Source organism: Ursus americanus, chromosome 7, assembly GCF_024610735.1.
Source record: "Ursus americanus isolate L20-20 chromosome 7, mUrsAme1.1.p, whole genome shotgun sequence".
Taxonomy (NCBI): Eukaryota; Metazoa; Chordata; class Mammalia; order Carnivora; family Ursidae; genus Ursus; species Ursus americanus.
In genome coordinates, this window is record NC_142133.1 from 25,541,372 (window position 1) to 25,556,626 (window position 15,255).

General features: G+C 32.9%; 1 protein-coding gene across 3 annotated transcripts in view; it reads right to left on the reverse strand.

Moving 5' to 3' along the window:
* The window catches only part of FANCL (FA complementation group L), a 91,290-nt gene that overhangs the window by 44,237 nt on the left and 31,798 nt on the right, over window positions 1-15,255 (reverse strand). For 2 of the 3 annotated variants that reach the window (XM_045788023.2, XM_087863419.1), the window contains exons 6-7: window positions 7,049-7,145; window positions 1,970-2,038 (exon numbers count right to left, since the gene is read on the reverse strand). The exons of the other annotated variant lie outside the window; for it this stretch is intronic. In XM_045788023.2, coding sequence (XP_045643979.1) covers window positions 1,970-2,038; window positions 7,049-7,145 — 166 coding nt within the window. The remainder of the gene's footprint in view (window positions 1-1,969; window positions 2,039-7,048; window positions 7,146-15,255) is intronic. 3 annotated transcript variants of the gene reach the window in all.

Here is a 15,255-nt window from a genome sequence, read left to right on the forward strand (position 1 = left end):
TCAGGGAGGTGGTTACCTCCAGGAAGGGAGAGAAGGAAAGAAAAGGAAAAGAGGAATGAAGTCTTAGTTGTTCCTGGAACATTTTATTCCTAACAGAGAGACAGAAATAAGAACTAGAAATGAAATGAATGCCACAAAAAATTAACATCTGTCAAATCTGAGTTGTGGATAAAGAGGTATCCAAATTTTTATCTGTGCTTTACTAAGAATCTTAGTACATTCTTTAATTTAAAAAAATTATAACATTCCAGTTATTACTAATTAGTTCTGTTTTCTTGGAGCTAGCACAAAACAGAAAACTTGCTGTATGACCTAACTAAATCTAAAAGTCATTCCATGCTTAAATGTGCAAAGCATTGAGCTGGTGTTAAATACGGGTAGAAAATTTGAAAGAAATTACCCTCAAAGATTTTCCAGTGTGTTGAAATCACAAAATAATTTTGCTAAATGACAGAATAAGGTAAGTGCTAAACACTCTTTTTGTGGAGATGCAAACTTTTTCACAGATTTAAGACCGGGAAAAACTTGTACGGTTATCTACATTAAAGACATTAGAAATTCATCAAAAATATAGTCTTCGACTTGGGATTTTGGCACATATTAAAATATAATCTAGAGACAGCATATCTGGAAGGAATAATACAATCCAGGTACAGCATTATCTCATAATCTCACATAAAACAAAGTTTACCGAGCCAAATAGGAAATTTATATTTAAAAAAGAGAAATACGTCTATTTTAAAAAGAGTAAAAGCCAAATAGAAAATGTATATTTAAAAAAGAAGTTTCTTTAAAAAAAGAAAAAATGAACACAATGTTTCTTAGGTATTTATAACCTATATCAGAATACCAAAAGGAAATTACAGGGTTTTTCCTCTCCTTTATTTTGCTGTGTTTTCTCAGTTTCCATTGAAAGGAGGGAGACTGTTGTTTTTAAAGAAAAAAAATATGAAAAATAATTTTTAATATATATGCATAATTAAAATGACATTTGAATCTACACAACACTATTTAAGTCCTATTATATACATACTTAGGTTTATTTTTAAAAACTACCTTCATATACAATTACTGTATGTATATACTTAAAAAGATCAGGCATAAATCTTCACTTGACCCCATCAAAATTTCATGACAAAAATACGGGTAGCCTCGAGAGAATAGAACAGAAACGTTCTCTCCATTTTGCTACCAACTGCCACAATTTACTTGGTGAAAGAAGGACCATGCCTGTCGTCATTAGGTTGTTCTCTGAATCTAACCACCACTGTGTCAGATCCTTAAAAAATACACACATGTAATGTCAATGTTGGTACTATTGATAATCTTACATCTACATAATGTTACCATTTACAGTGTACTTCTAATTTCATCTTGTTAGATATCAACTTTTTGAATAAACTGACAGAAGCAGGAGAAAGAATCTCCTATATTCTTTCCACAAGTACAAATGTCCCAAAGCCCATATAAAAATATAGTCCATGCTGAAAGATGAATTATGGACAACCACTTTAAAACAATAAAAACTAAGTGGAAATGATTTGTATTTTCAGCCATAACTCATTTTTCTCTGAAAAAGATTCTCTGATATTACGCCATCAATATTAACAGTTTTAGCAATCTGAAAAATTCACTCAACTTTCCACTTACTAATCACTGCTTTATAGAGTTCTTTATGATTTAAATTCAAAGGAAAATTTCTATCAATAGACCTTCTTCATATTTATCTATTACGAGGCATAAACATCTAAAGACCGGATGGTGTGTTTATGTGGGATTAACCACAGAGAAATATGAAAAAAAAAAAAGCACTCTGAAAGTTCTGTTTATAAATAAATGCTTATAACAACAACAACAACGATAACAAAATCACTTTATAACCTATAATGGCCATATTGGCTACATCCTATACCCTATTCTTGTAACAGAATACACTTTTTAGCTACTTAAAATAAATTTAAGAACTTACCTGTGGTGTCCAGGAAACAGAAAATGAAACAGGAAAATCCACAAAACAATCTGGTGATTCTGCAGGGTACTACAAAAAAGCATAAAATTAGGTCATTTTTGCTTCTTTGTGACAATTTCACATGAAGTATTTTAGAAAAACTGAATAGGAAAAGTTTTATTATAAATGCAAATGTGTTATATAGAAATATTTTGATTCTACTATTAATGAAAATGTCAAGAGCTGATTAATAGCTTATGCTCAGGAGGTACAAAGTTTGGTGATTTGGGGTGCCAAAGCAATAGGTTTTGAGTCAAGAACAATGAATTAATTAAGTCCGTGTCAGGTCAGCTGCTAATTGTAAATTGAGGGGTGAACCACACAGGATCTCAGTTTCTTTAAAATGAGAGATCAAACTGGTTGATATTTAATTTCCCTTCAACCTAAAATTTAATCTCCATCTCAGTCACTATTTTAAAAGGCAGTACTGTTCAAAGAACCAAGAAGTGTACAAAAAAGTATAATCAATTAAAAGAAGTATTTTCCACAATAAAGCAACTACTCTTAGCAAGAACATAATAAATAAAAAGAAACAATGAAAGGCCTTCTGGTTATTAAGGGAAAATAAAATAGTTTTAAGAAAAACCTTTTCATGGTCGATAAAAAGAAAATGAATTCAATAGCTTCATACAAAAAGTGATAGCCATTAAGGACAAATTAGGTGTCTAAGTCAAGAAAGACAAAAGGCAGTTTTTCTTAGAGTCAATTTTGTTATTAGAGAATTGTACTACATGACTTCTGTAAAATCCAATTCTGGATTCTTGAAAGTCACACGTAATTAAAGAATACTCATTTCTTTGCATTAAAAAGCAAAACTTAGGGGTGCCTGGGTGGCACAGCGGTTAAAGTGTCTGCCTTCAGCTCAGGGCGTGATCCCAGCGTTATGGGATCGAGCCCCACATCAGGCTCCTCCGCTATGAGCCTGCTTCTTCCTCTCCCGCTCCCCCTGCTTGTGTTCCCTCTCTAGCTGGCTGTCTCTATCTCTGTCGAATAAATAAATAAAATCTTTAAAAAATAAATAAATAAAAATAAATAAAAAGCAAAATTTACTAAAAGAAAATTAATTTTGGGAAAACTCCTAGCTCCCATTTGATAAAATGTTTAAAATAAGTTTTAGACTTTTACTTTCTTCAGCGTCTTATTTTTCACTACTTCACTGAAAAAGCAAATGGGTTCCAAAAATTATCGCTATAGTGTTTAGCAAACATCAGCCCATCTGAAGTCAATGTTTTGAAAAGAATTAACATTTAGTTATACTAAGTGGTTCGCTAAAAAGAAACTTATCAACCTATACCCTGACTGCTGTTTATCTGGCTACGCAGAACTGGTAACACTAAGGCAAATATACAGGGAATCATATAAAAATATAATAATGTTCTAATTTGGAGAAAAAGAATAAAGAAAAAGGTCAAGCTGAGATTTAGGGAGCTCTATCATAATTCAAAATATCAGATGATGTACTTCAGAGTATAACTGCTATAATCACTCCAAAAACGATCTGTATGTCACTTTACAAGTCATGTGATTATCTCAAAATAAGTGCAGAGAGAGACCTTAACTTTCTCTGGTTTCCAGTTCTGCTAACTTGTGTGATCTTGGACAAGTCATTTAGCTTCACAGGCTGTTTGATATGTAAAATTGATGGAACTCAATTAAAAGTGTTATCAAGTCTCTTTTCCCTCAAACATGTGAAGATTCTGTAAAAATTATAATGCACACTTGAAACCTCCATGGTCAAAAATGGAATGTTTACTTTACTTCGAGGTTTGTTTTTTTTTTTAATCTCCTACTCATGTTAACAATGAACAATATCAACTTAAATCGTCAATCTAGGTAAGAGTATGAATAAGATGTTTACTGTATTTAGAGTAGATGAACAAAGTCAAATACCTGCGACTGTGGGAGTCATTTAGCACATACAGCACATGATTCTAAAAGAAAATATGATCTCCTACATTCAAATAGGGCTCAATATAGTGAATAGTACATATATACTGATAAAGAGACCTACAAATAGTTAAACAAAAAAGCAGATTATCATAAATTTCATATGATCCCATATATAAGATTCACATAATTTCTGAGATGAGGACATCTTCAAATATATTTTTATGTGTAATTATACAGATATACAAGTATGTATACAATAAATCAGACTGATCCATATAGGTGGCTTTACTGTATATCTATTGAGTTAAATGCAAATATATATGTTGATTATATTCACACTCAACATCAATCTTGTTTATACAATAAACTTTACATAACTGTATGGAACCTAAAAAACAAACTCACATACTTCTGAATGATTTGACATGAATTATGAAGTAGCATCCTAGATCTTTCAGAATCGTTTGGATTGTAAAACTACAAAATAGATAACTAAATGCAATATTGCAAATAACCATGAAAATTCAGGTAGTTTTCAATAGTAAGTTGTATAGGTATATAAAAACCAGAGACTAATTGCCAAGTTTTACTTTAGCAGTCTAAGTGACAACAATGAAAGCTCCACATAAAGGAATATTAATTGATAAATAAGTAATCCTTATTTTTAATTAACACGTAGTTTTTCAACTCTCACCTGAAAGAACCCATCAAATCAATAACTATAAAAGAATACAGTTATCATATAATATTAAGTAAATATTTTTGTCCTATATGGTATTTTTTAGATTCTACAGCATATTGTTCTAGGGAAAACTTTAACCCAGTATCTTCTGTGATTGGACCATCTAAGCAGTATGGCTTCCTTGAAGTAAACACAAACTGTAGCGAATTACAAAAATGGTCAGCAGACACAGAGTGCCCAGCCTCTGAAACACATCTGCATTTTTCACGTAGTTCTGATCTTAGCCAAAACTGAAGAAGCCCTGTTCTACTTTTTTTGTAAAGAAAAGATAAGAGTTCCATCCCAAAGTTCAGCATGTACTGTAAATATTGCATAGAAATACATCTTATAAAAATGACAAAATTCAACTATTTCCCTTATCAGATATATTTTTTTACTTATATATTCACTTTTAATAAAGATTGTTTAATTAAAATTGGTATTGTTTTCTTTGAGGGTTGGAGACAGTGAGGGAGAATGGCAGAATTGGAAGAACAGGTATTCAAGGAAATGAAATGAAATGTGTTCCTTTACTATATACCAAAAAATATCAAGCAAAAGAAATAAGGTTTGTATTTTTATAAAAATAAGCCTGCATTAAGGTTTAAAAAAAAATCAGCTTGACCTTTAAAATTTAGTTTGAATCGTGATTTTGCACTATATACTCTTAACATATAGCTTCAGCTATCACTGTTTGTAACTGACAATCCCAGACACAAATATTCCTAAAGAAAGAAATTACCACAACGAAAATACAACTTTGGTCGATGAAAACTGAACTAAATGGACAATTAAAGACTCTAATAAATCATACCAACGTAAGATTCATTTGTTTCCATTTTTTTATACAGTTTTTTTTCTTAATTCCTTCCGAATTTAAATAAAGCTTCCTCTTCTCTTTTGCCACGGAATCCATAATAGTGCTTCACAGCTATTGATGCTGCAAAAACTTGAAAACATTCTTCACACAAATATTAAGTGTCACCTTATCTACCCTGAAAAGGTATAAGAAAAAGCAAAGAGGATGGGCCATACGAGGGGCTACATCCCTCCTCTTGATACTACTACTAATGTCATTAACCGGAATTCATAAACTCTTCTAGATATAGTTCTAGACAGAGAATCTCCTTAGTAAAAGTAAACCCTAAAAAATAAGACTATTAAAAAACCCACCACCACCACCCAGTCAGGACAAGATGCATTTAGAATTTTTCATTTTGGTTTTCACAACAGCAAAGAAATTTTTATCAATGTACAAAGTACAAACAATTAAAACTTTGAAGTAACTGACAGAACACCTTTGTGATCTTTATAAAGGAAATAAAAGATTTCTCCCTGATCTTTAAAAAAAAAAAAAAAAAGCACACCTTTAAAAATTAAAAAATAAAATTTTTTTCATGTTGACAAAAATATCCATTAACTTCTTTTACAAATAAGATTTCTATCCCACTAATATTTTCAACACTTATCACACATGATTCATTCATGAAATTATACCTGAATATTGCGTGTGTGAGAAGAGAAGAGAATGAGTCATTTCTCAACTTGTCTGATAAACAGGCACTAGGATATCAACTTTTCTGTGTCACCCAGTTCAGGTTTATATATTAATTTTCTCTCATGGAAAGCTTAAATGCCAGACACATTTTTAAAGCGGACAAACACAATTGATCTTTTCATCACTACGATCTTCTGAAACAGAGTTGATTGATGACTACCAGAAACAATAAAAAAAAGTTAAATGTCCTGGTTTTCTCAAATTCTGATGTGTCCCTAGTGACTACTAAATAAATTAATATGCTGAACTTGCTTCCTCTACTTATTTCTCAAAATTCACAATCTAGAACTAAAACATAAAAACAAAACAGCTATGTTTTGTGCCAATAAAATTAGTAATTATAGATCACAAGCCTGTAAAGAGTCTATAAATGGAGGCATAACCTTTGCAAATTCTTCAAATACAGAAGCAAAATTTCAGCCAAAACAAGGAATAAAAAGGTACACATATGGATGTGTTTGGAAGAGTGGGCTGGTGCTCAGAAGCAAGAACTTTGCAAATGTAATTCATAGCAAGAGCTGAAGACAAGAGACTTAAGTGAAACTTTACTTGGGAGAGCGGAAACTTTCAAATTTTTTCTTTGTACAAGGTTACAAAAATGACGTCAAGGTACTTTGAGACCACCAAATCTTATTTGTAATATTTATTATGAAGTCTATATTTTGAGCAAATCTGCAGTAAAAGAGCGACACAAAATTACGTCTAGGCTTTTGGAAACCTAGTGGGTAAAGTTTTTGAGCTTTCCAAAATAAATTTTTTAAAGTACCAGGTATCTTTTTAGAAGCCACTAGCACTTCCTACATTGAAACCATTCAGAGTTCATTTCACAAAGTATTTCCTGACCACAATAACAGTTTAATGAAGCACATACCTTTGCCTTCAACTTGAGAGTAATTAGATGCTTTCTACCAGAAGCATCTTCAGCTTTTAACTTGATGGTACTGAGACAAGTATCCACATATACAAGTCTGGTGAACAGAAGGAAATAAAAAATGATCATACGAGGGACGGCAAAGGTGGGGGGAGGGGAAGTTGCAGGATGGTAGCATTCAAGATGAAAATATTTGCTGTATTCCTATGAATCCATTACAAAAATTAATCAGAGGAATTTCTGCATGCCAGCCCTTTATGCAGCTATAGATTTACTGCCGTTAACACACCAGCCTGGTGCTTAATGCAGTCATAGATCCCCGGATTATTTACAATGTGTGTCAAGGCTCATGCTGTGGTCAGTGAGCACTATGTTTCGGTTTTCCATCACTGGAACCTTTGGCACACACAGCATGTTGCTGTCAGCCTCTACTTATGTACACATTAAACTTCCTGTCAAACTCTTTGATCCATTTCTGTAGTTTCATACAGTATGAGACTTCTGTGCTTCCTTTATTTGTTTTTCTCCTCAATGAACTTCTCCTTTATTATCAATAATGTTAGTGTACAAAAATCTGGCTGATATTAGTTCATATACTCAACTGATCCTCTAAGGAAAATGTTATATAAGCACAGGTACAGTCTAATCTGCTAACAATAAATTTTCTTTCCATGCACTATATAACTTCTGACATTTAACCTGGACGTGTATTCAAAATGACTAATATTTGAAACCTATAGCACAGCACAATTGTTTTTGGCTTTAAGTTGCTCTAAATGCATGAATTTTCTACAACGGAAACCAATACCCTTTGAAATATATCATTCTGTAAAAATATGGTCCCTTGAGTAGCATAAGCTACTGCCAAAAAGGTTCAAATTTAGCAGTATATTTACTAGTGAACTGGGCATGTGGATATTTTTTGACATTTTTACAATACTATTCTCTTGTAAAGATAAAAAGTGGCCTAAGAGTATTGCACAACTTATCACCCAGACTGATGGTGAGACCCATTAGAGTTCAGAACTAACATTAGCCTCCTAACCTAGGAAACATTTCTTTTAACATCACTATATGCCATTAGGCACTGGCCAGATATAATGGTAAAATGGGTCAATTTCAAGAAATGCTGGGCAATAGCTGTGGAACGCTGCTTGTAATGAAAAACAGATCTAAATCTGAAGAAGATATATATCTTCAATAGTAGAATCAAAAGTAAAACAAAACAATATCAACAGAAGAAATTTGTATCAGAAACCATGAAAAGTCTAGAATCTTCAGAAACAAATGAAAGTAAAATTATTCTAGAGAAAAATATTTACATTACCAATGACTTTATATATATAACCATTATTTTCTTATAGCTGTATCTGTAAACATCTCAAATCCTTCTCCCCCCACTCCTGCCAAAATTTAGAACATGACACTTTATCACACGTGTCATCGATAGGAGTCTACGGTTCAGATATACGGGCATCCGACTCCGAAAACATCAACAGTTCAGATTCAAGACGATGAGATGAGCCCATGCATTTATATCCTCTGATCACCAAAACAAAAACAAAGCAATTTTTAAAAGTCATAAATAAACCCATAGTTAGCAAAAAGAACAAGAATAAACGTCAACAAAAGAAATTTCCAACAGACATTATAAAAATGAAAAGCGGTTAGAAAAGCACTGGCTGACAAAACAGAATACAAGAGGAAGAAAGAAGGCTCCAGGAGGAAGACAGTGGACAAAAAAGAAAGGTCTGTAGAATATGTAGACTACAGGATATGACTTACATAGAAGATAAAATTAAGAAAATATTAAAAAAAAAATACAAGAAACCAAAAGGGATGAAGGAATTTTAAACTAAGTTATAAACAATAAAGCTATGACGAAAACTGTAATTGCTCTACCATTAGTTTTTCAGTGAAAAGTATTTATGTAGTCATTAAAAATTTAACTGCTTACTAATTACAATTTTTAGAATCCAGCAATAGACAAAAGCTAAAAGACTTAATTATAGCTACAGAAACTAATGTAAATATATTTGACCATGGCAATTTTAAAAAGATGACAAAAATTGAGAGATAGAAGGGAAAAGATACGAGGAAGGAAGATTAGGAACACTAAAATTTGTAATTGCTAATTTGAGCGTAAGAGAGAACATCTTTAATTGAAGGGACATGAAGGAAGTTTAAGAAATTTTAAAGAGAATAGAAGAATAATAGTGAAGAAGGGAGAGAAAAGGTGGCATATGAGCTGAATCCGTTTTTATTATAGTTAATCAGTATGGAATTTCTAAAACTGATAAATCAAGTTACATTGAAAAAGGCATATTATTCAGAAATACAGAAGTTGTAAACATGAACATTTCAGAGTGTCTGTCTAAAAGTCAGAGCAGGGATACGAAATGGTGTGAAAAAAGATGCTACTCTTCATTATAAGCCCTAAGTAGTTTACGGTCATGATAAATATGCACACAGAAAGCAAGAAGGGATGGAGAGAGAGAGAATCACCACCTAGTACTTTTCATACTTCACACTGCTGCTCAGCATCAAAATATTAGAAATCATTATTGAACTTCTATAAAATAAGATCGAAATAAACAAAAGTTCTAATCTCTACACAATCACACAAACAAAAAAATCATCTTCCCACAAAGTTTAAGACAGAGATAATACCTTAGAGATAAACAGTATTATGCTCAAAATAGGACCTTGCAGTCAAAATGATGTTAATTTTGTTGAACTTTAAGAAGCAATTCAAATAAAGTAGTAAAAAATTTATAACTATAGGTTAATCTCAGCATAATCATTTAAAATTAAACATTTTACCCATGCTAACTCCCTGGAAGGAAGAAACCTTATTGTAATTATTAACACTTTGGTACATCTGACCTAGATTGCAAAATGTCCTCTGCTATCTATTCTCATCTCCTTCCTTTTGGTAACAGGATCCCTGCCTCCACAGCACCCCTAACTAAACCAAATTTTAGTAGGGTACGTTCCACTCAGCTAACAACATTTCCAGCTGCCCTTGGGTGTCAGCATATCACTAAATCTTGGTAAATGAACTGTAAGCAGTAGGGATATGTGCATCTCCTGAATCATTTATAACAAAACTGTGCCTTCTCTCCGTATCCCCTCATTTTCCCTACCTACAGACTAGAACTTAGACCAATATGACCCAGCAAAGACCATGCAGACAAGACAAGCACAACACTCTTAGAGCAGCTCTGACCAACAGAACCTTCTGGAAGTGGTGTCTACATGCACTGTCCAAAATAGTACCAACAGCCATGTGTGGCTATGAAGAACTTAAAATATAGCTGGTATGGACACTGAAATTTTAATTTAATTTAAATACAAATACAAATGTCAATAGCCACATATGGCTAATAACTACGTACTTAACAACACTGCCGGGGTGGATGGTTGAGAAACAAAAGAAACTTGGGTTCTTAGACGACCTTGTGGAACAGAGCTACCAACTCACTCTTGACCATCTGCCTACCTCTCAACTGTTAAATAAGAGATGAATAAAATTCTATCTTGTTTGGAACATTGAGAATTTAGGGTTCTCTTTGTTAATGGCAGCTTAGCTTGTACCCTTACTAACACAATGTATTTCTATCCACAACAGGAAAGAATATCTTAGTGTTTGGTCTATGGAAGAGATTATTAAAGGAGATGAAAAGAGTGATATAATCTTACAAGTAATATCAAAATCAATTTTTCTGAAAAAAAATCTATTTCAAATGTTCTGCTTTATTCCAAAGGTGGGTATCTCAATTTAGACAATATGGAATAAATAGTTTCGCTCATTTAAATAAAAGTTCATATAAATAATAAATTGAGGAAAATCATTGAAAAGCTCAAATTTTTTAAAAGTTATGTAATAACATTTAAAATTTATGTTTAGAAGTTTTGGTGTTATTACTTAGGCGTATTCTAAAATTGACTAAGAAAATATAAAAACACAAATATAAAATCTAAAGAATATATATTTTTGGCACTTGACTTTGTATTTATCACTTGCTGCATTTCTTTATAAGTTACTGCCTACAATAAAAAGGCACTACACTTGAGTTAAATTTTTTAAAACATCTGAAAAAGGATACTAATACTTAAGCTTCATGGAGGTTTCTGCTGTTCTTGTTAAAAGCTGAATGGTATCAGTACAGACAAAACAAATTTGCTTTGTTTCTCTTGAAATACAGTACTTGAAATACCAACAGCTTAAGTTACATAGTTTTTCTTTAAACACCTAGATGCATTTATGTAGCAATAACATCAAAAGGCAGACTAAGACCTTCATGTTTTAATAAAGCATCAATTCCATCTTCACCACCACCCTCAGGTTTAAGCATTAACTACTTCAAAAAACAATCTCCCTAATTGATGTCTTTACTTCTTGTATCTTCTGTACATCAATCTATTTTGCCTTTCATGACTAAACTAATCTTCCTAAGTACTTCTTATTTTTTTAAAGATTTATTCATTTATTTGGGGGAGGGGGGAGAGAGAGAGAGTAAGTGGGAGGGGCAGAGGGAGAGGGAGAGTCCCTGACTCCCTGCTGAGCGAGGAGCCCCATGCAGGGCTTGATCTCAAAACCCTGAGATCACAACCTGAGCCAAAACCAAGAGTCAAGTGCTTAACCAACTGCGCCATCCAGGCGCCCCAATCTTCCTAAATACTTTTTAAATCATATCAACCCCTTGCTCAAAAATAGTCAGAGGCCCCATCACTCCATAAACACAATCCTTAGTCAAGGCCTTTCAGTCTGGCCCGATATTAATCCTCTTATGTGAGCAACTGATCTACTTCAGAGTCCAAAGATGAATTACGCATTTCCATCACTACAAACTTAGCGCTCTCTACATTCCTTCCAAGCTTATCCCAATACCCACCCCCTTTAGGAAGAACCTTCCTAAATTATCTGCAGCCCAAAAGGACTTCATCTTTCTAGGGGCGCCTGGGTGGCTCAGCTGGTTGTGCGTCCAACTCTTGGTTTCAGCTCAGGTCATTATCTTATGGGTCGTTAGATCGAGCCCCACAAAGGGCTCAGAGTCTGCTTGAGATTCTCTCTGCCCTCTCTCTCTGTCCACCCCCCACTTGGGCATGCATGCACAAGCACACACACGCACTCTCTCTCTCTCAAAAAATAAATCTTCAAAAGGACTTCACCTCTCTCAAAACTGTCGCACTTTCTTTCCATGTAAATTTTTGCTTCCCAAACTTCTTTTATAAGGAATGTGAAAGTTTTAAACTTCTATGCATTGTATCAATGCTCTACGTATTTACAGGACCATGGAAAAGATGCTATCAGACCGGTTCATATTTATTGATTCATATGCAAGTTTTAAAAAAACTGAATGCAAACTGTTTAAATTACATACTATAAACATATTACCAATTTAGAAAAACATAATTTTTTCACTATTAGATAATTTGCACTTATTCAGTGATTTGAATATATATGAGGAAAAAGCACTCTACGATAAAGGTAATTTAGGATGAAAATCATACTTATTAACATCTATGTTCTTATGCATTATGCAATGAAAATTATCATTACTGGTTATAATTAAATCATAACACTAATTAAGAGCTGTAAAACTCATATATAGTCTGACATTTTTAGGTGAACTAGTGGCTCAACTTTATACTTACTTTACACAAGGCATTATCTGAATCAAATAACACGTGTTTCTTTTTAACCCTTATTAAGTATTATTAGTTTCATTTGAAAAATAAAGAAAATGTGGCTCAGAGAGGTTACATTACTTGCCCAAGGTCACACAGCTGATAAACCAGAATTAAAACTCTTGTCTACTTACTGGAATTAATTTCCTCTTAACAAGTATCTCCATTTCTCCCAATATGGTATACAGTTCTTTGAAATGCATTGAGAATTATAGAAAATATCACCATCAATGGATTAATAAGTCCATTACCAAAATAAGGTACTTTAATTAAAAATCCAACTTAATATATACTTACAATCTTTCAACAGCACAACAAATTTAATAAAACTCAGCTTTTTCCCTAGACGATTTTTAAAAGGCCAAACGGTTGAATTCTACTCACTCTAATTAATAAATATGTGGTCTAAAAAAAGAATAAAACCATCATATCACACCTCCCCTGTTAGAACGATTTAATCTCTGAATTACCTAGGGCCATGTGATTACTAAAATAAACATAAAGTATCTTATAACTAAGATGACTACGCATTTCCTCCAAATTGAGACACTTCTGAAACTTAAAGAGGCCAGGATAAAAGGCATAAATTAGGATTATCCTAGGTAAAGTGGGATGGAGATCAACCTACTTCTAATGAGAAGTATTCAGTACTTTCAACCCCAGGACATTCTTAATGTCCTTAACATCTTAATGTTTCTTAACAGAAAATCCTATTAAACCCCACGGACTCTAATTCTTATCCTTTTAATGAGCCATTCTGCAAAACAACACAAGCAGAAGTGAACAGAAACCAATCAAGACAGCTTTTTGCATCACTTACCTTTGTGAACAGTGTTAACACCCAAAATCACCGCTGTCTACCATCATCTCTTTACCTTCCAGACAACTAGCTGTTTTTAGTGTGTTTTTATACAAGTTGAAAAAAGTACAGAGATTACAACAACAGCAATCAAACTTAAGGTCAGTTATTAATTCTCAATGTCATTTCTATGAAAAAAAAATGTATGTGAATAAGGGAAAAAAGATTTCAATCATATTCTAAATATTTGTATTTTTCCCTAATTTTTTATAATGCTTCATCTTATAGAATTGATTAGATATGTCAGTTATGTAATTTAAAAACACAGCAAGGTCTTCACTACCTTAAAAAAAGATTTTTCTTTCATTATCAGATTTTACCATTACGCTAATAAATCTACAAGAATATTATGTAGAGTATAAGGAAAATATAGACATACTGACATGGTCTACAAATCATTAAGATTCTGACAATCCATTCAAATTAATTTGTCATGCAAATTACTGCCTGTGTCATTTTAAGAGATATTTTAAATTAAGAAGCTGGCCAGCTGTTCAGGCAGGGCCTCAAAAGATAGCAGTTCTAGCATGTGGATAGCACAATCCAAGTCTCACTGTTAACCCTGGCAGTCTGAAACCCAATGCCAACAATACCAGACCTGATTTAAGAATTAAATCACAAAAATAAAATTGATAGATTTTCTTACTCTAGAAAGCACTGAATAAATACTGACAAAATCTTATTCTCTGGCTTCTTTGACAATCCACGCAAACAACTTGTCTTTTGCTAACACATTCCTCATTTGTAAAGACTATGAAACAAATGATTCAGTAACAGCAGCTATATTCTAATTCAATCATGCATACTAGTCACTATAATTAAACTTTGATCTTTCAAAAATCTAAGCAACAGATTTCATAACTCTCTCTCAGGATGGGTTAATTTTGCATGTGGCCAATTTTATCCATGATGAGATAGTCACACACTGAGGGTGAAACTAATAAAAACTATTTCCAAGTATTTGAGGGAATTTTATTAAAGGCTCCATATCAGAGCTACTCCATAGCACAATTGCAGGCAGCATCATTCACACAGAATGCCTAAGGACTGTTATGCAGCCAGTCTTGGCTGCATACACATTTTATATATAAAACTGAACATAAAAATATATATCTTGAAATTTATTCTGCTAATTAACTAGGAATTATATAAAGTGGCTACAGCAGTCAGTGCATACAACAGGAATTTCATAAATGGAAGTTCTGGTATATAATAATCTTAGTCTAAGGAAGGGGCAAGCATTCCTATTGTGATCAGTGCTATGATAGAGGCAGTCATAACCTTCCTTTAGGCTTCATCTATTATCCAAGCTAGACATCTGTTCCTTTTTCTCCCACATCAGAACAATACATATAATGCAAAGCAAGACTCAGTACTTTCTACTTGTCCCAAAAAAACACTTATTCCATAAAATATTTTAATACTTGCACTATTTCTCTTACACCTTTGGTGCTAATGGCTCTCAAGAAATCCTATAACTGTATTCTGTAGTACTTACCACAGTTAGAATTAAGTACTACTGTGATCATCTACTTAAATTCTGATTCTCCCACTAGATAGAAGTTCCTTGAGGAATCTTAAGTCTTGACTATGGATATCCACTGCCTTACATTATAGGCATTCAATAGTTAGGTGGGAAAAAAATGAATGATTC